A 27491-nucleotide genomic window follows, 5' to 3' on the forward strand; every position below is an offset into this window, starting at 1 on the left:
CCTTGAAATAAAATTATTTAAAAAATCCACGAATATTGATCTGTTGGTCCTTGAAATAAAATTATTTAAAAAATCCACGAATATTGATCTGTTGGTCCTTGAAATAAAATTATTTTAAAAATCCACGAATATTGGTCTGTTGGTCCTTGAAATAAAATTATTTTAAAAATCCACGAATATTGGTCTGTTGGTCCTTGAAATAAAATTATTTAAAAAATCCACGAATATTGGTCTGTTGGTCCTTGAAATAAAATTATTTAAAAAATCCACGAATATTGATCTGTTGGTCCTTGAAAAAAATTATTTAAAAATCCACGAATATTGGTATGTTGGTCCTTGAAAAAAATTATTTAAAAATTCACGAATTTAGGTCTGTTGGTCCTTGAAAAAATTTATTTAAAAAATCAACGAATATTGGTCTGTTGGTCCTTGAAAAAATTTATTTAAAAAATTCACGCTTATAGGTCTGTTGGTCCTTAAAAGAAATTATCTAAAAAATTCACGAATTTAGGTCTGTTGGTCCTTGAAATAAAATTATTTAAAAAATCCACGAATATTGGTCTGTTGGTCCTTGAAATAAAATTATTTTAAAAATCCACGAATATTGGTCTGTTGGTCCTTGAAATAAAATTATTTTAAAAATCCACGAATATTGGTCTGTTGGTCCTTGAAATTAAATTATTTTAAAAATCCACGAATATTGGTCTGTTGGTCCTTGAAATAAAATTATTTTAAAAATCCACGAATATTGGTCTGTTGGTCCTTGAAATAAAATTATTTAAAAAATCCACGAATATTGATCTGTTGGTCCTTGAAATAAAATTATTTAAAAAATAAACGAATATTGATCTGTTGGTCCTTGAAATAAAATTATTTAAAAAATCCACGAATATTGGTCTGTTGGTCCTTGAAATAAAATTATTTTAAAAATCCACGAATATTGGTCTGTTGGTCCTTGAAATAAAATTATTTAAAAAATCCACGAATATTGGTCTGTTGGTCCTTGAAATAAAATTATTTAAAAAATCCACGAATATTGATCTGTTGGTCCTTGAAATAAAATTATTTAAAAAATCCACGAATATTGATCTGTTGGTCCTTGAAATAAAATTATTTAAAAAATCCACGAATATTGATCTGTTGGTCCTTGAAATAAAATTATTTAAAAAATCCACGAATATTGGTCTGTTGGTCCTTGAAATAAAATTATTTTAAAAATCCACGAATATTGGTCTGTTGGTCCTTGAAATAAAATTATTTTAAAAATCCACGAATATTGGTCTGTTGGTCCTTGAAATAAAATTATTTAAAAAATCCACGAATATTGGTCTGTTGGTCCTTGAAATAAAATTATTTAAAAAATCCACGAATATTGATCTGTTGGTCCTTGAAATAAAATTATTTAAAAAATCCACGAATATTGGTCTGTTGGTCCTTGAAATAAAATTATTTTAAAAATCCACGAATATTGGTCTGTTGGTCCTTGAAATAAAATTATTTAAAAAATCCACGAATATTGGTCTGTTGGTCCTTGAAATAAAATTATTTAAAAAATCCACGAATATTGGTCTGTTGGTCATTGAAATAAAATTATTTAAAAAATCCACGAATATTGGTCTGTTGGTCCTTGAAAAAAATTATTTGAAAAATCCACGAATATTGGTCTGTTGGTCCTTGAAAAAAATTATTTAAAAAATCCACGAATATTGGTATGTTGGTCCTTGAAATAAAATTATTTAAAAAATCCACGAATATTGGTCTGTTGGTCCTTGAAATAAAATTATTTAAAAAATCCACGAATATTGGTCTGTTGGTCCTTGAAATAAAATTATTTAAAAAATCCACGAATATTGGTCTGTTGGTCCTTGAAATAAAATTATTTAAAAAATCCACGAATATTGGTCTGTTGGTCCTTGAAATAAAATTATTTAAAAAATCCACGAATATTGGTCTGTTGGTCTTTGAAAAAAATTATTTAAAAAATCCACGAATATTGGTCTGTTGGTCTTTGAAAAAAATTATCTAAAAAATTCACGAATATTGGTATGTTGGTCCTTGAAACAATTTATTTAAAAAAAACACGAATATTGATCCATTGGTCCTTGAAAAATTGATTTAAAAAATCCACGATTATTGGTCTGTTGGTCCTTGAAAAATTTTATTTAAAAAGTCCACGATTATTGGTCTGCTGGTCCTTGAAAAAATATATTTAAAGTATTCACAATTCTCAAAAATTCAAAAATCCGCTACTCTGATTTTTTCTTTAAACCATATTCTTAAAAATGCCACAACTACTTTTAAATTAAATTTCAACTTTAACATTTTCCTCTCACCATAACATTATGTGTGGGGCAAAATATCCTCGCGTAGAGTCTGCCATTAAGGTAGAAGGAATGGCGACATTAATTAAATGCACAATTCAATTGAAGCGTTATGTCTGTGCCAACATTGAAATTAGCTTTACAGCATTACATTGAACTACTGCTATAGAGTTACAACATTTCTCTGCCGACACACCACCATAAGGAATTCCCCAGCAGATCCATGGCAGAATTTATAAATCCAATGAAATCCGCCAACTCACATTCACACACACAGCCAATTACAAAATCAACAAACCGCCATCAGAACCGCCAAGTTAACAGGTAAACCGAGAAGATGTCATAAAGCTGCTCATATTCTCAATGGATGGCGTCGTCTGTGGGATGTCATCAAGGTCTGGCCAGGGAATGACAATGTAAATAAATACTGAAAGGGGGATGAAACTGGAATAGGACAATTTACAACACCAAAAATTGAGAACTTCGTATATTTTTAAATTTTTTTTCAGGATATGCTTATTCCTGGCTTAAAAATTCAAGGACCAAAAATATTCAAGGGCCATTAGACCAATAAACGTGGATTTTTTAAAAATATTTTTAAGGACCATTTGATCCATGAATCTGGATTTTTTAAACATATCCAGACAGATAGACGTGGATTTTTAAAGAATATTTCTTCAAGGACTACCGTGCCAATAGGCGTGGATTTCTAAAGAATATTTCTTCAAGGACCAACAGACCAATGGGCGTGGATTTTTTAAGAATATTTCTACAAGGACTACCAGACCAATGGGCGTGGATTTTTTAAGAATATTTCTTCAAGGACCACCAGACCAATGGGCGTGGATTTTTTAAGAATATTTCTTCAAGGACCACCAGACCAATGGGCGTGGATTTTTTAAGAATATTTCTTCAAGCACGGCCAGACATATAGACGTGGATTTTTGAAGAATATTTCTTCAAGGACTACCAGACAGATAGACGTGGATTTTTAAAGAATATTTCTTCAAGGACTACCGGGCCAATAGGCGTGGATTTTTAAAGAATATTTCTTCAAGGACTACCAGACAGATAGACGTGGATTTTTAAAGAATATTTCTTCAAGGACTACCGGGCCAATAGGCGTGGATTTTTAAAGAATATTTCTTCAAGGACTACCAGACAGATAGACGTGGATTTTTAAAGAATATTTCTTCAAGGACTACCGGGCCAATAGGCGTGGATTTTTAAAGAATATTTCTTCAAGGACTACCAGACAGATAGACGTGGGTTTTTAAAGAATATTTCTTCAAGGACTACCGGGCCAATAGGCGTGGATTTTTAAAGAATATTTCTTCAAGGGCCACCAGACCAATGGGCGTGAATTTTTTAAGAATATTTCTTTAAGGACTACCAGGCAGATAGACGTGGATTTTTAAAGAATATTTCTTCATGGATCACCAGACAGATAGACGTGGATTTTTTAAGAATATTTCTTCAGGGACCACCACTTTTTTAAGAATATTTCTTCAAGGATCACCTGACTTATAAACGTGGATTTTTTTAAGAATAGTCTCTCAAGAAGCACCAGACCAAAAGGTGTGGATTTTTAAAGAATATTTCTTCAAGGGTCACAAGACAGATAGACGTGGATTTTTTAAAAATATTTTTTTCGAAGACCAACAGATCAATGGGTGTGGAGTATTTAAGAATATTTCTTCTATCACCACCAGTTTTATAAGGATATTTCTTCAAGGACCACCAGACCAATGGGCGTGGATTTTTTAAGAATATTTCTTTAAGGACTACCAGTTTTTAAGGATATTTCTTCAAGGACCACCAGACCAGGGGCGTGGATTTTTTAAGAATATTTCTTTAAGGACCACCAGTTTTTTAGGATATTTCTTCAAGGACCACCAGACCAATGGGCGTGGATTTTTTAAGAATATTTCTTTAAGGATCACCAGTTTTTTTAAGGATATTTCTTCAAGGAACACCAGACCAATTGTCGTGGATTTTTTAAGAATATTTCTTCAAGAACTACCAACCAATGAGAGTGGATTTTTTTTTAAATTATTTTTTCAAGGACCACCAGACCAATGGGCGTGAGGTATTTAAGAATACATCTTCAAGGGCCCCCAGATTTTTTAGGGTATTTTTTTGAGGGTCACCATATATATTCTTCAAGGACCACCATATAAATAAAAGTTGATTTTTAAGAATATTTCTTCAAGGACAACCATATTATTTAAGGATATTTCTTCAAGGACCAGCAGACCAATAGACGTAGATTTTTTTAAGAACATGTCTTCAAGGACTACCAGATCAATGGGGATGGATTTTTTAAAAATATTTGTTCAAGGTCAACCATACCAATGGATGTGAGTATTGAGAAATATTTCTTGTATCACCAGCGGTTTTTTTAAGGATATTTCTTCAAGGACCAACAGAACATGGGGGTGGATTTTTTAAGAATATTTCTTTAAGGGCTACCAGACCAATTGGCGTACATTTTTTAATTATATTGTAAGACTATTTCGTCTAGGTCTACCAGACTTATAGGTATGCAAATTTAAGAATATTTCTTCAAGGATGTTTTTCAAGCATTTTATGATCTGTTTTTTTTTTTTTTAATTCATACCACGTAACCAAGGTGTATCATTACAATTTCCACGAAATTGAAATACATTCATTTCCCACGCTCACATTATAATATTGCCATCATAAAGCTAACAACCTCCAATTGTTCGGTAAACTCCTCTGCATATAATTCAATAAAAACTAACGAGCTCCATTCTCTCTTTCTCATCGTGTGTGGGCCGTGCTAACCTTGCAAGTTATCAGCCAACATTTATGAAACCATAGTAAAATTAATTGCATTCATCGCAAAAAAAAAAACTGGCTTTGGCACCCAACACCTTCTTGACAACCGAAAATTCCCACCATATCCAAAACCCCGATGATGTGGAGAGAGAGAAGGGAGAGTTATATTAAATATTATGACATTGACTCACCTTTGTTTTGGTTTTCTTGCGATTGCGATGCGGTACGGTAATGTCACTTAATTTTAATAATTTTGGTCTAATTGGACGTTTGCCAGGACCCAGTGGCGTTGTGGTACTGCCGGTACCTCCTCCTCCTACACTACCATTGCCACCAGCACCACTACCACCACCGCCACCACCAGCCATGGCAGAAATGTTAACTCCAATGCCGCCACTACCAACCCCACCTCCTCCTCCTCCAACTGTGGTTTTGGCCACCCTTTCAAAAGTTAAATCCAAATAAGTTTCGGATGTCATGATGATGAGTATGGGCTAAGTTGGACTGGATGCTGTTGGTTGTGATGGTGATGATGATAATAATTATTTGAGGTCTGCTCTCCGCTACAATGCTGCTGTTTTTTTTTTCTATAATTTTAATGAGTGTCGTCTGCTGGACGACCACTTGGGACTTTTGTATTTGGCATTTTATTTGGAAACCATCATCGTTTCCATTCACATCCCTTTCATCTTCGATACAGGTTTCGGTTCAGCTCAATTGGTCGTTAAGGACGCATTCATTTGCAATTATAATCAATTTGGCGCTGAAATGAAGTAGGCAAAAGAGGAAACGAACAAAATAAATGGAGATGAACAAATATTATGGAAATGTATAACTTAAGTTTAAAATTATGTAGCTATGTACTACAGTTCTATAGAATATAAGATGTATTTATTATAATAGCATTTATGGTTCATGGAGAATATGATAATTGCTATCTCTAAAGAAGATCATGGAAATATGCATAATTTTTGAAATACATATATTAATAACTTTCAGGTGGTTTTATTAAAATACAAAAAAAACCAAAGGGACATTTTTCAAAAGTATCAAACAATTTCCCCATAGAAGATCTCAGAACCTTCTTATAAAAAAACAAGTAAAAAAGCTGTAAGTTCGGCCGGGAAATTTTCAAAAAAAAAAATAATAATAATAACAATAATAATAATAATAATAACAATAATGATAATAATAATAATAATAATAATAATAATAATAATAATAATAATAATAATAATAATAATAATAATAATAAATAAATAAATAAATAAATAAAATCCGTAAAAATTCTCTTAAAATCTTAAATAAAAATACCGAACATAGCCGTTATATTAGGGTTTACATGACGACGTGGACCTGCATAGGTAACTTTTGTCATAAGTCATTTCAATATTCAAATGCGAAAGTTGAAAAAATTGCTCGAGAATAATGTAGCAAAAATCATCAATATACCGAATATAGGGACCTGCAAAACGTGGACCGGCACAGACAATTTTCATAGGCTAGGTAGTATTCATTGGGAACTTAAAAAAACCAAATTTGAAACGATTCCGGTGAATATGTTATATGGGGGCTATAGGAAGTCGTAGGCCTGCATAGACAATTTTCTGTCATAGACTGTAGTATTCATTACGAACTTCAAATACAAAATTTGAAACAATTCCGGTGAATAATTTCGGTAAACTCATCAAAATACAGAATATTGGAGGTTCCCTTATATGAGGGCTATACGAAGACGTGGACCTGCACAGACAATTTTCTGTCATAAGCTGCAGTATCCATTACAAACTTCAAATACCAAATTTGAAACAATTCCGGTGAATAATGTCGGTAAACTCATCAAAATACAGAATATTGGAGGTTCCGCTATATGAGGGCTATACGAAAACATGGACCTGCACAGGCAATTTTCTGTCATAAGCTGTAGTATATATTACTAACTTCAAATACCAAATTTAAAAAAATTCCGGTGAATAATGTCGGTAAACTCATCAAAATACAGAATATTTAAGGTTCCGTTATATGAGGGCTGTACGAAGACATGGACCTGCACAGACAATTTTCTGTCATAAGCTGCAGTATCCATTACAAACTTCAAATACTAAATTTGAAACTATTCCCGTAAATAATGTCGCTAAAATCATCGAAATACCGAATATCGGGAGGTACCATTTATGGGGACTATGCGAAGACATGGATCTGCACAGACATTTTTCTGTCAAAAGCTGTAGTATCTATTACTAACTTCAAATACCAAATTTTAAACAATTCCGGTGAATAATGTCGGTAAAATCATCAAAATGCAGAATATCGGGAGGTGTCTCATTTCGTTCGGAATATAGAGTGATTTCCACACACGGACAGACGGAAGGACATCACTAACTGGTCATTAAAATATTTCTTTTTTATAAAAAAAAAAAAAAACATAAAATCGTCGTATAGAAGACAACAAAGTCTTAGAATACCACTACAACGTTTATAGAAGACCATAACAAGATAATTTTATGGAGGACACTTGACACGGACGCTTTTAACAAATCTTTGAAAAATCATGATTTATGCCAATCAAAAATGTCCATGAATTCCATTATAATATTTTCAAATGTCTACGAATTATGAAGCTCGCAAATCCACGATTGATATTATTGGAATATCCTCGCAAAAATATTTTGGAAAATACGCTTTGGGCGTATCAAACGATATATACCCTCTATAGCCTAAGAACTAACGGGTTTAGCAATTATTCACATAAAATTGGAAATAAATGTTAGATTTTCTTTACATTTTTCACATGCCAATATTTTTATATATATTAGATGAAGTGAAATACTTCGATCCACCATATTCACGCACATTTCCATATTTTTCAAAAATTATCAAATTTGTCATATAAATTGAAGGATGTAGTCGATAAAGTCGAAATCTGGCACAAATCTTACCCATAAATGATCAATAATTTGAATGGCCATAAAACAATTCAAAATACCAGTAAAGAAAGTCTTAAAGTCGGGCGGGGCCGACTTCATGATACCCTACACCACTTTGCTAATTTAGTAGAGCTCCGCATAACAATTAAAAGTTTTTATGGGAGAATTCAATCATACACGCTATGATTATAATTATAATTTAAAGTTCAAAGGACTAAATATGCCGAAGCATTTGTATCTTTTAAATTCGGACTTGTATATGGGAGCTATATCCAAATCGGAACCGACCTCGATAAAATTTGGCAAAGATATTTCTGAGCTGTTTTTGATATATTTCCCTGAATATCGTTGTTACGGAGTGCATATTACGGCTGTGGGTAACAAATATGGCAAATCGGATGAACAGTATATATGGGAGCTATAGCTATATCTGAACCGATCTTCACCAAATTTGGCATAAAAGCTTCTAGACTTGGTCGTAAGTGCCGAATTTCATCCCATTTAGGCAAATATTAGACGTTTGGTGCACAATCAAAGGTAAATCGGACGAAGTTATATATGGGAGCTATATCAAAATCTGAACCGATTTCGATACAATTTAGCAAATGTATTTCTGAGCTGTATTAATATATTTCCCCAAATATTGTTGTTACAGAGTGCATATTACGGCTGCGGAGGACAAAAGTAACAAATCGGATGAACAATATATATGGGAGCTATAGTTATATCTGAACCGAATTCGATCAAATTTTGCATACTTATTTTCAGGTCCAATCTGATCGTACGTGCAAAATTCCATACTATTCGGGCTGATAGCACACGTTTGGTGCACAATAAAAGGCAAATCGGACGAAGATATATATGGGAGCAATATCTAAATTTTGATCGATTATCTCCAATTTCAATAGAATTCGTCCTTGGGCCAAACAAATGATTTGTGCAAAATTTCATCTGGATAGGGCAATAAATGCGAACTGTACGTTGTTTACAAAAATACATGGACAGACGGACGGACGGACGGACGGACATGCATAAATCGACTCACAATGTGATTCTATGCAGATCATCAAAAGGAACTATGGGTCTATCTCGTTTCCTTTTGATTGTTACAAACAAATGCACAAAGACATAATATCCTGACCACCTTGTGGTGTAGGGTATAATAATTAAATAAACGGGCATTGACTAAGGGTATAAATCTCTCGTAGAAAACGACGGATACGTTTTAAATTGTTAAAACAAATTTTAAAAATCGTAGATTTTTATCTGCGATGTCCTTAAATTTTTTATAATATTTTCTTCCCTTGGCCTTGAAAATATTCTTCTTTCAAAAATATCCAATACTTTTAAAAAGTCCAGGGTCTTTTAAAATATTTGTCTATGGAAAGTCCTGGATAATTTTTTCTAAAAAATTTCCCATACTTTAAAAAGTCAAGGGTAAATTTACAGAAGTGGGTTTCTTAAAATATTTTTCAATGGGAAGTCCTGAAAAAATACTTTTGACCTTTTTTTGATCCAAGATTCTTAACAAAAATCATGAATTATATGGCTCAGAGGTCCTTAAAAAGGTTTTTTAAAGCTTAATTGTAAAAATTAAAGCAAATTGTAAAAATCGTAGATTTTTATCTGGAATGTCCTTAATTTTTTATAATATTTTTTTCCTTGGCCTTGAAAATATTTTTCTAAAAATACACAATTTTTAAAAAATATCCAATACTTTTAAAAAGTCCAGGGTCTCTTAAAATACTTTTCTATGGAAAGTCCTGGATAATTTTTTTTTTTTTAAATTCCCCATACTTTAAAAAGTCGAGGGTTAATTTACAGAAGTGGGTATCTTAAAATATTTTTCAATGGGAAGTCCTGAAAAAATACTTTTGATAAATCCTCAATAATTTGTCTGTTGGCCCTTGACATTTTTCCAAAACTCAAGGATTTAGATATATGGGAGTTCTCTGAAAATATTTTTTAAAAACCACACGACTCTTGGCCAGGACTTCCTTAAATACATTAAAAAAATCCGTGATACATATAGCGGGAACGCCCTACAAAATATTTTCGTAAATTTACATATCTGAGGACCTTAGAAAATATTTAATTCTCTTGAGACTCTTGAAAACATTGTTTTTAAAAATACACGATTCTTGGCCCGGAAGTCCCTGAAATATATTTAAAAAAAAATTCAGAAATTATATATTTTTTCTAAATCTAAGATTAAACTGTGATTCAAATTACAAATCAAAGATGTACTTAGCAAAAAGTTCATTTAAAAAAATTAAAACAAAAAATTAAGTCTCTTCTACGACAGGTATTCCTTAAAAGAAAAAATCCAAGGCTCTTGGACAGGAAGGCCTAGAAAAATATTTGTCGATATTTTCTTAATTTTATATCTGACAAGTTCTTGAACCTTCTTTTTTTTTTTTTTTTTTTTTTTTTGATCCAAGATACCTAACAAAAATCATGATTTATATGGCTCAGAGGTCCTTAAAAAGGCTTTTTTTCATCCACGATTCATGTACTTGGGCGGTCCTTTAATGATATATTTACAGAATCTAAGAGTTTCTTGAAAATTGTTTTTAAACAATCTAAGACCTATAAAATATAAGTTTAATAAATATCTAAAAACAAGATTTCTTTCTGTTGTGATTTATCAAAATTTTGAAAGCTAAGATACAGGATGAGATAAAAAAATTACAAGAAAGTCAAACGCCATAATTTTTAAATTTTTTTTTTTAATTTTATTGAATGAAAGCAAAAAATGTCGGAAATAGCATCAAATTTTAGAATAAGTTTAGATTTCTTCGAATTGATCACCTTTGGCACGAACTATGGCCTTCAAACGGCCAATGAAACCGTCTCACGCTGCCTGAATGTTACTCTGCGGTATTTTGGCCCACTCTCGGCGAAGCGCTTGCTTGATTTGATCGACACTTTGATATTTTTTAGTGCCAACCTTGCTTTCCAAAATACTCCAGACGAAGATTTTGGTGGCAATTGTGAAGAACTGGAAATGAAGTGAAGAACCTGATTTTGTAACAATTCTTAGGTGTTGCGTTGTAAGTGCGATGGTGCTGTGTCCTGTTGGAATGTCTAAGGTCTGCGGCTAAGAGGTTGGCGTGCCCAATGCTCTGATACACCCTTCAGAATATTTTCGCGATAATATTTCACATTTATTCTGATGCCACGGTCGATTAATGCAAGCTGAGAGCGACCATCGGATGCTATGGCGGCCCACACCATGACCATGGCCGGCGCTTGATGAGTTCTGGTGGCCGACAGGAGGTGAACATTTTCAGCTGACCTCTTTGGCAAGTAAACACGATTGTTTGTTTACAAACTGCTGGACAACGAATGTTTTCTCATCGGAGAGTTCACCACTTTCGGCCAAGCGAAGCAACTCCATATCTCTTGAGTCTATTTTCTTTTTGTTGCGGTGTAAGTTCTTGTAATTTTTGGAATTTCAATGGCAATACCCCGAGCTTATATTTGCCGAATGGGATATTGCAATATGTCCAGCTCTCGAGCCATTTTCGACCACTGCGACGCGGGTTTCGATCAAGACGCTTCTTTACTTTTCAATCCATTTGTGCTGATGTTGCTGGTTTCTTCCGTACACTTCCTTGACGTCGGGCTACGCTACCAGTATCAAGGTAACTAGCGATGGTATGAGACACAATAGATTTATTCACATTTAAATGCTGGAGTGCTCTAACGATAGCCACTTGTGGTTTTCCAGCCAAATATAAAGAAATCACACTATCACGCTTGAATTCGATCACGAATAAGTTTTTTCCTGCAAAATTCTCACCAAAATGCTTTTGTACGCTTGTTAACAATATAATGAGCTGTCACTGGAATAATTTTAACAGCTGTCGGACGAGTGGCTGCTTAGAAATGACAGCAGTCTGAAGTTGGTTGCAGTGTTTTCATATCACCATGTATTTTTTTAGGAAGTCCAAGATTTCAAACAAATTCCATATAGAGGAGTTTTTTTTTTTTGTCAAAAATTCCCAACTCTTTGCCAGGAAGTCCCTAAAAATATTTTATTTTAAAATTCAAGCTGTGTGGATCGAGAAAAAAATTTTAAAACTATAAAAAAAGACAAATTTTGAAGGATATTTTTTTTTAAATCAACGATAAAAAATATCTAGGTTATTCTTCGAAATATTACAATTTACATATCTGTGAGATGCTTAAATAATTTTTAAAAAATGCTGGGTTTATATAAAGCCTGAAAGGCTTTCAAACAAATTCCATATAGAGGAATCATTTTTGTCAAAAATTCCCAACTCTTTGCCAGGAAGTCCCTGAAAATATTTTATTTTAAAATTCAGGCTGTGTAAATCGAGAAAAAATTTAAAAAATATAAAAAAAAGAAAGGAAAGAATTGAAGGATATTTTTTTTAAATCAACTATAAAAAGTATCTAGGTTATTCTTCGAAATATTACAGTTTACATATCTGTGAGATGTTTAAATAATTTTTAAAAAATGCTCGGTTGATATAAATCCTGAAGGGTAATTTTAAATAACACGGTTTTCATATTTGCGATGTCCTTGAAACATTAAAAAAATCTTTAAAAATTATTGGAAGTCCTTGAACGTATTATTTGGCCACATCAAATGATATATACCCTCTCCATGGCCGAGGGTATAGAAATGTAATCGAAAATCCTAAAAATAAGATTACCAGCCAAAGTAAACTTTCAAACTTCCGATGTATTCTCTTTCTTGTCCCATATCTTGTATAACCCACTTAATTTTTGAAAAGAGAATATTTTTTAAATGTTTATGGAAAAAAGGGTTTTATTCATAAACTTTAATATATATCAAGCCTTTAGTGTGCGTGGGCCATAACCTTTTAATAAATTCAATTTGGAGGCCGACTTCTAACGAATTCTAAAACTGCGATCAAGCGGGGGTGTTTTCATGCAACAGCTACGTGTCCTTATGGGACGTGACTATCAGGATACCCTAAAGGATTTGCATAATTGTTACAAATTATTGTTTTCTGATGCCAGCGAAAGGAAAGAATGATGGATGTGCAAACGGTAGATGTAGGTAGCTGCTGATTATAAAGAATATCAATTTACCGAACCTCTATATTTTGGAAAATTATTTTTAGAATTAAAAAATTAATATTCTAAACGCTTAAATCCCTTACAACGATATTTGTTGCCATTATTCTTTGTTTTTATACCCTACACCACAAGGTGGTCAGGGTATTATGTCTTTGTGCATTTGTTTGTAACAGGCAAAAGGAAACGAGATAGACCCATAGTTCCTTTTGATGATCTGCATAGAATCACATTCTGAGTCGATTTATGCATGTCCGTCCGTCCGTCTGTCCATGTATTTTTGTAAACAAAGTACAGGTCGTATTTATTGCCCGATCCAGATGAAATTTTGCACAGATCATTTGTTTGGCCCAAGGACGAACCCTATTGAAATTGGAGATAATCGGTAAAAATTTAGATATAGCTCCCATATATATCTTCGTCCGATTTTCCTTTTATTGTGCACCAAACGTGTAATATCAGCCCGAATAGTATGGAATTTTGCACATACAACCAAATTAGGCCTGGAAATATGTATGCCAAATTTGATCGAAATCGGTTCAGATATAGCTATAGCTCCCATATATATTGTTCATCCGATTTGTTATTTTTGTCCACCGCCGCCGTAATATGCACTCTGTAACAACAATATTTAGGGAAATATATCAAATACAGCTCAGAAATACATTTGCAAAATTTTATCGAGATCGGTTCAGATTTGGATATAGCTCCCATATATAACTTCGTCCGATTTACCTTTTATTGTGCACCAAACGTCTAATATTTGTCCAAATGGGATGGAATTTGGCACATACGAATACGAATTGAGTCTAGAAGCTAGTATGTCAAATTTGGTGAAGATCGGTTCAGATATAGCTATAGCCTCCATATATATTATTCATCCGATTTTTTATATTTGTTACCCACAACCGTAATATGCACTCCGTAACAACGATATTCAGGGAAATATATCAAATACAGCTCAGAAATATCTTTGCCAAATTTTATCGAGATCGGTTCAGATTTGGATATAGTTCCCATATATATTTTTATCCGATTTCAAATTAATTGTGCACCAAATGGTCAATACAAGTCCGAATTTAAAAGATACAAATGCTTCGGCATATTTAGTCCTTTGAATTTTTAATTATAATTATAATCATAGCGTGTATGATTGAATTGAATGAATTCTTCCATAAAAACTTTTAATTGTTACGTGGAGATCTACTAAATTAGCAAAGTGGTGTAGGGTATCATAAAGTCGGCCCCGCCCGACTTTAAGACTTTCTTTACTGTTTTTTTTTTTTTCATTTAAATCGGCTTAAATAAAACAAATTCCACATTTTTTTTTGGTTGAATGAAATTAAAGAAAAAACTAAAATAATTTCCATTTTTAAAGCAAAATGAACAAAGTTTTGGGAAAATTCGCCACAACCAAAAAAAAAAACGATTACTTCTCTTGTCATGGCCTTAACGAAAACTTTCAACAACAGTTCTTTGGCCTTTTGTGTGGTCGGAGGAATTCACTCAATGGTGGTCATTGCCATACTCCCCGAGGATCTAATTAGGTTCTCTATTCAGAAAATATTCTAGGCTGCCAAAATAACTTTTCGAAATATTTCTCTCACCCTCCACATTCATATTTATGAACTAGCTAGCCTCAAACGGCTGTTCAACACAATACCTGGTAGCAGAAGTGTGCGAGAGGGATGGGTGTTGGTTTCTTACTTGTGTGTGTGTTTGGTATCCTTTTTCCCGTCAAGTGGTTAAATATAAATGTGCACAACTGTACAATAGCTCGGCAACAAAAAACAAAACATAAACTTTAAATTATAATAATAAATCAAAGAAATATTTTATAACAGATATCTTGGTTGGAGAGGGGCTGGAGGTGTAGGAGAGGGCAACTTAATTCACGTTGTAATGAAGCCTGGAGGCAAAAAACTTGTAATGGAAACTTTTGCTAGAACTTTTGCAAAATAAAAGAAACCGAATAAAAGTTATTTTGTTTTCTTTTTGTTTGGCTTAATGGATGAGGGAGGGAGGGAGGGGAAGGGAGGGAATCTTGTGGACCAAAATAGAGTTTTGCTTGAGAAAACGAAAAAAAATGATTTAAGATGGATGTGTGGTTAACAGATCTATAATACACAAAGTTCCGAAGCAGAACTTTTTCAAATATAACTTCCTTTCAAAAGAACTTCCACAGGGGTTCTATAGAAAAAATATCTTATTCGGGTCTTCTTCAGCTAGGGATCCTTCCACAGGGGTTCTATAGCTTGAAGATCTTCTACAGATCTTTTTCAGCTGGAATACCTTCCGCAGGTCTTCTATTCGGGTCTTCTATAGCTAGAGGATGTTACACAGGTCTTCTATAGCTATAATGCCCTTTGAAAGACTTTTTACAGATAGAAGACCATATTCAGTTCTTCTAGAAGATGTTACACAGGTCTTCTATAGGTATAATGCGCTTAGACATGCTTTTTACAGCTAGAAGACCATATTCAGGTCTTCTAAAGCTAGAAGAACTTATGCTGGTCTTTTATAGCTGTAATGCCTTAGACAGGTCGTCTACAGTTAAAAGGCACGACACATGTCTCCTACAGCCAGAAGAGCTTCTACAGGTCTTCTATAGGTAGAAGATCTGTCAAGGGTCTTCCACAGCTAGAAGACCATATTAGGTCTTCTAAAGCTAGAAGACTTTGTACAGGTCTTTTATAGCTGTAATGCCTTAGACAGGTCTTTTACAGTTACAAGACACTACAAATGTCTTCTACAGCCAAAAGAGCTTCCACAGGTCTTCTACAGCTAGAAGATCTGTCAAAGCTCTTCCACAGCTAGAATACCTCAAACAAGTCTTCTATAGCTTAAAGACCTTCTACAGCTAGAAGACCTTTCAGAGGTCTTTTACAGCTATAACTTTTTACACAGATCTTCTACAGAATTACTACGACTAGAAGACCTGTCACAGGTTTTCCGCTGCTAGAAGACCTGCCACTGGTCTTCTGCAGATAGAAGACAGGTCTTCGACTGCTTTGAGACCTTCCAATATTTTCTTCAGTTAGAAGACTTTCTTCCACAGCTAGAAGTCCTCCACAGGTCTTCTATAGCTGGGAGACCTTCCAGAGGTCTTCTACAGCTAAAAAAATTTACGCAGACCTTCTACAGCTAGAAGAACTTGCACAGAACTTCTACATCTAGAAGATCTGTCACAGGTTTTCCACAGCTAGAAGACCAGACACCGGTCTTCTGCAGTTAGAAGAAGGGTCTTCTACTGCTTTAAGACCTTCCAAATTTTTCTTCAGCTAGAAGGCTTTCCACAGATTTTCTACAGCTAGAAGACCTGGCACAGGTCTTCTGCAGATAGAAGAACGGTCTTTTACTGCTTTAAGACCTTCCAAAATTTTCTTCAGTTAGAAAACTTTCCACAAGTCTTCCACGGCTTGAAGACCTTCACAGGTCTTCTATAGCTGAGAGACCTTCCGGAAGTCTTCTACAGCTATAATAAATCCACAGCACTTCTACAACTAGAAGACTGCCACAGGTCTTCTGCAGGTATAAGGCCGGTCTTCTACTGCTTTAAGACCTTCCAAAATTTTCTTCAGCTAGAAGACTTTGCACTTGTCTTCCACAGCTAGAAGACCTTCACAGGTCGTCTATGGCTGGAAGACTTTTCACAGGTCTTCCACAGCTAGAAGAAATTTTATAGGTCTGCTACAGCCAAAAGACCTTCAACACTTTCCACAGAACTTCTACAAATAGAAGACCTTCTACAAATCTTCTACAGTTAGAGGACCTTCCAGAGGTCTTCTGCAGCTAGAAGACCTTTCACATGTCTTCCACAGCTAGAAGAAATTGAATATGTCTTCCATAGCAAGATGATCTTACACAGGTCTTCTAAAATTACACGACCTTCCACAGGTCTTCTACAGTTAGAAGACCTCTCACAGGTCATCCACACCTAGAAGACTTTTGGAAGGGCTTCTATAGCCAGAAGACCTTCTGCAGGTCTTCTACATCTAGAAAACCATCCACAGGTCTCCTACAGCTAGAAGACCTTCCACAGATTTTCTACAACGAGAATAACTTCCACAGGTCTTCCACAGCTAGAAAACCTTCCCCAGTTTTTCTATATTTAGAAGACCATCCACAAGCCTTCTACAGTTAGAAGACTTTCCAGAGGTCTTATTTATTCATAAGACCTGCCACAGATCTTCTATAGATTGAAGGCCTTCCACAGGTCTTTCACAGCTAGAAGATTCTCCACAGCCAGATGACCTTCCATATGTTTTCTACAGCTAGAAAACCTACCACAGGTCTTCTACAGCCAAAAGACCTTCCACAGGTCTTCTACAGATCTTCTGCAGCTAGAAGACTTTCTACATTAATTTTTCGTACCCACTGTGCCTCAATTTCGACACAACCAAACAAGAAAAGTGAAAAGGGCAAATCTGAATTGTTGTTTTGAAGAGGGCAGGTGGTGTTGCGTTGGTTTTGTGTCTATGCGATCATATGCCATACCTCCAAAATCGTTCAGCATCACATATGTATAAACATACATATATAAACTACAAAATGAATGAGTTTATCTATTCTCTAGGGAGGCACTTAGGATTACGAGGCCATTTAAAGTGTCACTTGGGTGCACTTGTAGAACATGTTAAATATTTTTGTTCCTTCTTCTTCTTCATCTTCCTCAGCATCATCATCGCCATAGCCATCATCATTGTCATAATCATTATCAACGCCACCTTTAATGTCGTACATCCTGCCTTGGCCGACAAAACAATTTTTCCGAAACTACTAAAGCCCTTCACTGCCACCCTATCATTGACCCCGTGCGCCGGTCGAAGCTACATAAATTCACATACTCTTACTCTCGCCAAAAGAGAAATATTCTACGAGGATGGCTGAGAGGATGCCAGGCATAAGAATTTTTATTACATGTATGTGTGTGTGCGTATAAGAAAGAGTAGTACACCGGACACACATCGAGTGCTTCTGCAAAGATGACAACGAAAGCTCTTTTTTACGCTTTAATGCTTTTGGCCAAGAAGAGCCCAAGAGAAATAGAGGCATAACTAATTTTAAGACAGATAGGATATGATGTGTGTGTTTATGAGTGTTTGTGTGTGTGTGCACGCGGGTATCTCTTTGCAGCTGTGCACATATTGTCGTCTTCATTGTGGCAATGTGACACGGGCACATAGCCAGGGGCGGTATTTACAAGGACTTGGTAATGTGGAAATATTTGGGAAAATCTGTTAAGTATTGAAGATCTCTGAAAACGTATATTTTTATATCTTAAATTAAGCTCCTCTGACTTAAAGGAATATCAAAGAAAAGTTTTTCAAAATTCTACTTTTGTTGGGGCACTAAATAATGTTTAGATCCTAAAATAAGTCAACTTCTTGAAAAATACTTAAAAATCGTTAAACCTCCTTTTGTAAAGGTCCACATTTTGTATTGGAAATTAAAAAATATTCTGAAAAAATCCTTTATTTGTTTTTAAACAAATCAAAATATTTAAAAATAGTATGTAATTAGAATTTTAAGAGAATCTAAGAATTGAGAATACTCTTCAAGAAATCATCTAAGAAATCTATGTCTAGTGGAAATCCTGAAAAAATATTTTTAAAAAACTCACGGCTTAAGTAGATCCTTTTTTTTAATTCCTTTTTGAAAAGGTGGTTGTCTTCGAGAAAATACCATTTTTTACTTAGAAATCTAAACGCATTTTGGAGATCCTAAAATATTTTTCCTAATTCTTGGGGAGTCCTACAGCTATTACTTTAGCTAGAATGCTTTTTACAGGACTTCTACAGCTAGAACCCCTTCCAGAGAACTTCTGAAGCTGGTAGACCTTTTACGGAGGTTCAACAGATAGACCTCCTACAGGTCTTCCAAAGCTAGAACACTTCCTTAGAAAGCCTACCAAAGGTCTTTCACAACTGAAGACTTTTTATAAGTTTTTTACCGTTAGAAGACTTTCGACTTTTCTTCTACAAATAGAGAATTTGCCCCAATTTTTTTTAAATCTATGCTTCGAAGGGGGGCTGATCCTTGAAAAAAATATTCTTAAAAATTATTTTCTTTGAAAATTGAGATTTTGTGTGAACCCCTAAAAAACGTTCCAAATTTCACATTTACAGGATGAGATAAAAAAAAACTGCAACAAAGTCAAAGGCCATACTTTTTTCATTTTTTTCTAAAATTTTATTGAATGAAAATATCGGAAATAGCGTCATATAGAATAAGTTTAGATTTGTTCGAATTGGTAAACTTTGGCTTGAAGTATGGCCTTCAAACGGCCAATGAAACCGTCACACGCTGACCGAATGTTGCTCTGCTGTATTTTGGCCCATTCCCGGCGAAGCGCTTGCTTGAGGTGATCGGCACTTTGGTATTTTTTAGTACCAACCTTGCTTTCCAAAATATTCTAGACGCAATAGTCCAAAGGATTGGTATCCACAGATTTTGGTGACCATTGTGCGCTGGAAATGAAGCGAGGAACCTCATTTTGTAATCATTCTTGGGTGGCGCGTGCTGAGTGGGAAATTGCTGAGTACGGTTGGAATGTCCAAGGTCTGCGTCCAAAATGTTTCCGTGCCCAAGGCTTTAATACACCCTCTAGAATATTTTCGCGATTATATTCGGCATTTATTCCGATGCCACGGTCGACAATTGTCTGTTATGGCGGCCCACACCATCACAATGACCAGTGCTTGAGTTCTGGTGGCCAACCGAAGGTGCACATTTTCAGCTGACCTCTTTGGCAAGTAAACACGATCATTTTGTTTGTTTACAAACTGCTGGACAACGAATGTTTTCTCATCGGAGAATGAGAAAACCAAATTCGGCAGTTTACCACTTTCGGCCAAGCGAAGCAACTCTTTAGCTCTTTTGAGTCTATTTTATTTCAGTTGCGGTGTAGGTTTTTGCACTTTTTGGAATACCAATGGCTTTACCCCGAGCTCATTTTTCAATATTTGCCGAATGGAATATTGAGATATGTTCAGCTCACGAGCCATTTTCGGTCACTGCGACGCGGATTTCGATCAAGTCGCTTCTTTACTTTTCGAACCATTTCTGCTGATGTTGACGTTGGGCTACGCTTCCAGTAACACAGTAACGAGCGATGGTGCGAGACACAAAAGGTTTATCCACATTTAAATGCTGGAGTGCTCTAACGATGGCCACTTGTGGTTTTCCAGCCAAATATAAAGAAATCACACTATCACGCTTAAATTACATCACGAATAACTTTTTTCCCGGGAAAATTCTCACCAAATTGCTTTTGAGCGCTAGTAAACCATATAATGAGCTGTCACTGGAATAATTTTAACAGGTGTCGGACGAGTGACTTAGAAATGACAGTAGTCTGAATTTGGTTGTAGTTTTTTCATCTCACCCTGTAGACTATACTCTTCCAGGGGATAAAGTACTCAGGAACTCCTTTTATGGATTTTCAGACAATTTCATTGAAAAATTTGGCTACAATCATCAAAATACCGAAAATCGAGGGGTACCGTTATATGGAACCAAACGATATAGTGGACCGATATAGCCCATCTTCGAACTTGACCTGCATGCAGACAAAAGACTGATATGTGCAAAATTTTAGCTTACTATCTTTATTCGTTTTGACTCTAGCGAGATAACAACAGACGGACGGACGGAAGGATAGGGCTAAATCGTCTTAGAATTATTTCGATACAAACTCCATACTATCTATGGTGGAGGGTGTAAAATTTAATATTGGCTCTGTGAGGGCCTCATAATTTTGCTTTTCAGGCGCCGTCCAAATTTTTTAGCCCGTGCCTAATTTTTTCTTTTGTCACTCCTCCGCCGCTATACCTAGCTTACCTAGTGAGCATTGTCATTTAATATTTAAAATTCTGTTCTACTAAACTTAAATTGTTTCTCACTGGCATCCTGGCATGAGTTCGGTGTCACATGTATTTTTAAACTGAAATGATATTTTCAGCATCAGCCAGAACACGTTCCTTCGACTTGTCAAATCTTTATTTTATTTTCGGAAAGGTGTCACAGTTTGTCTTGACAGATAATTCAAACAAATACCTGGGATTTAAATTGGAATTTCGTAGAATTTAAATAACTTAAAAGTGAATTTTTCCTAAAGCTTCTCGAAGAGGATTTCGAATTTAAAAATAGTACTCAATACTACCAAAAAAAAGGAAGAAGATTGATGTGGGGGGGGGGGATAATTCTACTTGCCACGCCATTGAAGAGCAGTGTATTCAGCTGAGCAGAATTATTCATGATATTAAAGTTGAGTTTTTCCTTTGAAATCTTCTTTTCAAAACTTCACAGACATAATAGAATATTCATTTGAATTTCGCACAGATAAGACAGACAGATGTTTTTTTTTGCCGAGTCGATAGTTTTGTATTATTCTACTAAGCCAATAATGTTTAGGTCATTAAACTTTACCACCCATTAAGGATATGGAATTTGTAAGGAAACGAATTTTCTATTGGATATTTTGGTAACCAAAATAAATGACAGACCATAACCATAGGCATGGCCATGGTAAGAACTACGTGATGGCCAGACATCCGGAAAACAACACACAAAAAAAAACACATTTTGCCCAATGCGTTCCATCCGCTGCAGTCAAGCATGTCAACTAGGCTAAAATACGCCAGGCCATGACATAAACACCGAAACTTATTTTCTTTTTGTTTCTCGGAACGTGGCTTTTCAAATTTGTTCTCTTCTTTTTTTTTTTCCTGACACAAGTCTAAAGACGCATCCGGAGGAAGACATTCAAAAACGAAATGACATGAATGCACAGCTAGTAAAACGTGCAAAAAATAATCATAAAACACGTAGGAGCCATTATAGTTTAGATGACGGTGCCAACAGCAGATTGAAAGGTCCTCCCATTAAAAGGATAATGGTTGTCATTGCCAAAAAGAAAAAAACAAATACGAAAAAGATGTTTAGGGAAAATCTTTAAGAAATGTTAAACAATTAGTAGTAATCGAATTTTTTAAAATATTTTCGAAAAGAACAAGAAAATACGAGGAACTTTAAAAGTAATAATATTCTTTCTAATAAACATGGACTTTTAAAGAATACGTTTTCAAGGAATAAAAGTGACTTTTTTAAAAATATTTTTCAAGGATCAAAAGCCTTTAAGCCTGGATCTTTTAAACATATTTTTCAATTACCAACTGATCAATAAGCGTGTTTTTTTAAATATATTGTTTAAAGGACCAAAAGATCAATAAGAGAGTTTTTTTTAAATATTTTTTTAAGGACCACAGATCAATTAGTGTGTATTTCTAATTATATCCTTTAAGGACCAACAGAAATTTTAAAGAATATTTTATCAAGAACCATCATACCCATAAACCTGAATTTTTCAAAATAAATTTTTCAAGGACCATCAGAGCCACAAATGGTTATTTTCTAATCATATCGTTTTAATGACCATCAGAGCCATAAACGTTTTAAACGGTTTTAAAAGAATATTTTTCAAGGACCAACCGATCAATAAGCGTGGATTTTTTAATCATATCCTTCCAAGGACAAACCGACCATCATATCCTTTCAAGGACCATCCGACCATTAAGGGTAGATTTTTAATCATATCCTTTTAAACGTAGATTTTTTAAAAATATTCTTTCAAGGTCCTCCAAAACCATTAAACGTAGATTTTTTCAAAAACCATCGGAGCCATAAACGTGGATTTTTTTAAAAACCATCAGAGCCATAAACGTGGATTTTTTAAATAATTAAGAAAAAACCATCAGAGCCATAAACCTGGATTTTTTTAAAAATATTTTTTTCAAAAACCATCAGAGCCATAAATCTTGATTTTTTCAAAAATATTTTTTTTTCAAAAACCATCGGAGCCATAAACCTGGATTTTTTAAAAACCATCAGAGCCATAATCGTGGATTTTTCTAAAAATATTTTTCAAGGACTAACAGATCAATAAGCGGGGATTTTTAAAACATATTTTTTCAAGGACTAACAGACCAATAAGCGTGGATTTTTTAAACATATTTTTTCAAGGACCAACAGATCAATAAGCGTGGATTTTTTAAACATATTTTTTCAAGGACCAACAGATCAATAAGCGTGGATTTTTTAAACATATTTTTTCAAGGACCAACAGACCAATAAGCGTGGATTTTTTAAACATATTTTTTCAAGCACCATCGGAGCCATAAACGCGGATTTTTTAAACATATTTTTTCAAGCACCATCGGAGCCATAAACGCGGATTTTTTAAACATATTTTTTCAAGCACCATCGGAGCCATAAACGCGGATTTTTTAAACATATTTTTTCAAGCACCATCCTTTCCCTTTCAGGGTCCTTTCAGGACCCCATGGATTTTCAAAGAATTTTATTTCAAGGACCAACACACCAATAAGCGTGGATATTTCAAACATTTGTTTTCAAGGATAAATTGGATTTCTAAAGAATATTTTTTCAAGGACCAATTGGATTTTAAAGGTGGACCAATTGAATTAAAAAAGACATTTTTCAAGGACCAACTGGATTTTTAAAGAACAATTTTTCAAGGACCACTAAACCAAAAACCGTGGATTTTCTTAAACATGTTTTCAAGGACCAACTGAATTTTTAACGAATATTTAAAAGCACCAATATGGATGAATTTTTTAAAAATATGTTTTTTAGGACAATTCATATTTTTTATATGATTTTTTTAAGGGCTAGAAAGGCTCCTGGGGCTTATTATAATATTTTTTTGTTTCAAAGACTAAAAAGGCTCTTCAATTTATTAAAATATTTTTTAAGGACTATAAAGGCTTTTCGATTTTGTAGTTGATTTTATTTTAAGGACTAGACTTGGACTTATTTAAATATTTTTTAAGGACAAGAAAGGCTCCTGGATTTTGAGAAGATTTACCATTAACTCGTGGCGATTTAAAAATATATTCAATGATAATTCTCGTTTGCTCGTGGATTTTTAAGAATAGTTTATCAAGGATAATCAAGGCTAGGGGCTTTTTAGGAGAATTGTTTGAGATCTTGGATTTTTTAAGAATATTTTCTCAATGATAACCTAGGATTGTGGATTTTTAAGAATTTATTTCAAGGAATTAAAATCTGGTGCATTTTTATGAATACTTTTTAAGAGGCGATAAAAGTTTGTTTGTGTTTTTGAGAATATATTTTGCAAGGACTGTAAAGGATGGTGGATTTTTATGAATAGTTTTTCAAGGGAAAGCAAGACATGTGCTTTTTTAAGAAAATTATCTTAAGGAAAATATTTTTCAAGGATAGGCAAAGCTCGTGGATTTTAAAAAGATTTTTCAAGAACAAAAAAGGCTCGTGGATTTCGTAGAGTACTTTTTAAATATAATCAAAGTCTGTGAATTTCTTAGAGCATGTTTTATGGATAATCAAGGCTCGTGGACTCTTAAATGTAGCCTTTCAACGATAATCAATGGTAATGGTTTTATTAGAGTATTGTATAAGGATAATCAAGGCTCTTGGATTTTTTAAAAATAATTCTTCAAGGATAACCAAGGATCGTATAAATGTTTTTTTAGAGGCGATAAAATTATGTTTGTGTTTTTAAGTATATACTTTACAAGGACTATAAAGCTCGTGGATAGTTTTTTTAAGATAAAGCTAAATTTGTAAATTTATAAAAATAAATTGTCCTAAGGAAAATATTTTTCAAGAAAAAGAAATGCTCTTGGATTTTTTGGATTATTTTTAAATACAATCACGGTTTGTGGATTTCTGAGAGCATTTTTAAGGATAATCAAGGTTAATGGATTTTAAGAAATATTTTTTCAAAAATAAAGTTCAATTTTTATTCTGCATTCATATTAAGCGACTGCTTCTTCTCTATTGTTCTCCAACATGCCTAAAACACTTTTAATGTACTTTTTGTTAAGCTCCAAAAGTTTTGGAGCTGCTACTCCCCCTTCCCTCTTTTGGAACTTGGTTTTTGTTGTTAATGACAATAATTGTTTTCTTATTTTTCTTTCATTCTCGGCGTTTTCCCTTCTTCTTTATTTCACTAATTTTCGCCATAATACACCAGGGGGGAAGGGAGTGAGTGTCCCTCCCCCTTTCATAATAGCAAAACCATTAGCAGCAACTCCATTGTGGCCACCGTCAGCATCTTGAAGGGTCCTTCATTAAAAATGATTGATTTGTTTATTTATTGATTTTAAGTGAAAACAATAACAACGACAATGACAACAACAACAGCAGTAACGCCTATTAAAATATTCTTAAGTAGTATTGGCATTCAATGGATGCCAAAAGAGAGGAATGGCAGAAAGGGAGATTGGATACCACCAGTCGACTTTCATTTTGATTCTATTTTTTTTCCTTTCTTTTGTTTTGTTCGAATTTCACTTAATTTCTTTGGCATGTCAACACCTGTTTTCAATATAAAAATTTATTCAATATTTGTTTATTTATTTATCAGGAGAGGGGGTCGTTGAGAGGCTGTCGTTTTCAATTACTTTTGTAATACCCTGGGATAGGGCGAGAGGGAGGCGAAATTTTGTTAATAAATACATCGAAAACAAATAAGGCTTTGATGGGATAAATCGACTTACATATTCAAATAATGACTAACTTGAAATGAATGGAAAATTCAATTAAATATAATTTGGGTGATATGTATGCATGTTTGGATGTTTTGTCTAGAATTTCAACACCTACGGTAGGTATTACATTGCCAATGGAAAAATTATTTAATTCAAACAATTGGAGCTACATATCAAGGTTAATTGTATTATTTTAAATGGGTATTTCAATTGTTTTAAATTTTTTAATGGAAAAAGGACCCGTTTTTATTAACAAAAAATGTTCGGATGTGTGAAATTTGACGAGAATGTTTGAACCCCATTTGGGGAAGGTACCAGAATCAATGGCCCGATCTGTACCATCTTTAAACAAATATTGTGTTGATAGACATATTGAGATGTGCCAAGTCTTATGTTAATTTCACGTTTTATAAGCCTCATGAATATTCAAAGTTTTGACCCTATGTGGGGGAGGTCTGTGGAAGTCAGAAGGTCCTTGAAAATTTTTTTTTTAAATCATCAAAATTTTAAAAACAATTCTTCAAATAATCCACGTTTCTGATGGTCCTTGAAAAAATATTCTTTAAATAATCCACGTTTCTGATGGTCCTTGAAAAAATATTCTTCAAATAATCCACGTTTCTGATGGTCCTTGAAAAAATATTCTTTAAATAATCCACGTTTCTGTTGGTCCTTGAAAAAATATTCTTTAAAATATCCACGTTTCTGTTGGTCCTTGAAAAAATATTCTTTAAAATATCCACGTTTCTGTTGGTCCTTGAAAAAATATTCTTTAAAATATCCACGTTTCTGTTGGTCCTTGAAAAAATATTCTTTAAATAATTCACGTTTCTGTTGGTCCTTGAAAAAATATTCTATAAATAATCCACGTTTCTGTTGGTCCTTGAAAAAATATTCTATAAATAATCCACGTTTCTGTTGGTCCTTGAAAAAATATTCTTTAAAATATCCACGTTTCTGTTGGTCCTTGAAAAAATATTCTTTAAATAATCCACGTTTCTGTTGGTCCTTGAAAAAATATTCTATAAATAATCCACGTTTCTGTTGGTCCTTGAAAAAATATTCTTTAAAATATCCACGTTTCTGTTGGTCCTTGAAAAAATATTCTTTAAATAATCCACGTTTCTGTTGGTCCTTGAAAAAATATTCTATAAATAATCCACGTTTCTGTTGGTCCTTGAAAAAATATTCTATAAATAATCCACATTTCTGTTGGTCCTTGAAAAAATATTCTTTAAATAGTCCACGTTTCTGTTGGTCCTTGAAAAAATATTCTTTAAATAATCCACGTTTCTGTTGGTCCTTGAAAAATTATTCTTAAAAAAGTCCACGTTTCTGTTGATTCTTGAAAAAATATTCTTTAAAATATCCACGTTTCTGTTGGTCCTTGAAAAAAATATTCTTTAAATAATCCACGTTTCTGTTGGTCCTTGAAAAAATATTCTTTAAATAATCCACGTTTCTGTTGGTCCTTGAAAAAATATTCTTTAAATAATCCACGTTTCAGTTGGTCCTTGAAAAAATACTCTTTAAATAATCCACGTTTCTGTTGGTCCTTGAAAAAATATTCTTTAAATAATCCACGTTTCTGTTGGTCCTTGAAAAAATACTCTTTAAATAATCCACGTTTCTGTTGGTCCTTGAAAAAATATTCTTTAAATAATCCACGTTTCTGTTGGTCCTTGAAAAAATATTCTTTAAATAATCCACGTTTCTGTTTGTCCTTGAAAAAATATTCTTAAGGCAATCCGTTTCTGTTGGTCCTTGAAAAAATATTCTTTATATAATCCACGTTTTTGTTGGTCCTTGAAAAA

The 27491-nt window shown here is 33.8% G+C and overlaps 1 protein-coding gene across 1 annotated transcript in view; it reads right to left on the minus strand.

Moving 5' to 3' along the window:
• The window catches only part of LOC101901355 (uncharacterized), an 80305-nt gene that overhangs the window by 7158 nt on the left and 45656 nt on the right, over window positions 1-27491 (minus strand). The window contains exon 3 of the mRNA XM_059118395.1: window positions 5315-5886. Coding sequence (XP_058974378.1) covers window positions 5315-5602 — 288 coding nt within the window. The 5' untranslated portion in view covers window positions 5603-5886. The remainder of the gene's footprint in view (window positions 1-5314; window positions 5887-27491) is intronic.

The sequence above is a fragment of the Musca domestica genome, unplaced genomic scaffold (assembly GCF_030504385.1).
Source record: "Musca domestica strain aabys unplaced genomic scaffold, Musca_domestica.polishedcontigs.V.1.1 124, whole genome shotgun sequence".
Lineage (NCBI taxonomy): Eukaryota > Metazoa > Arthropoda > Insecta > Diptera > Muscidae > Musca > Musca domestica.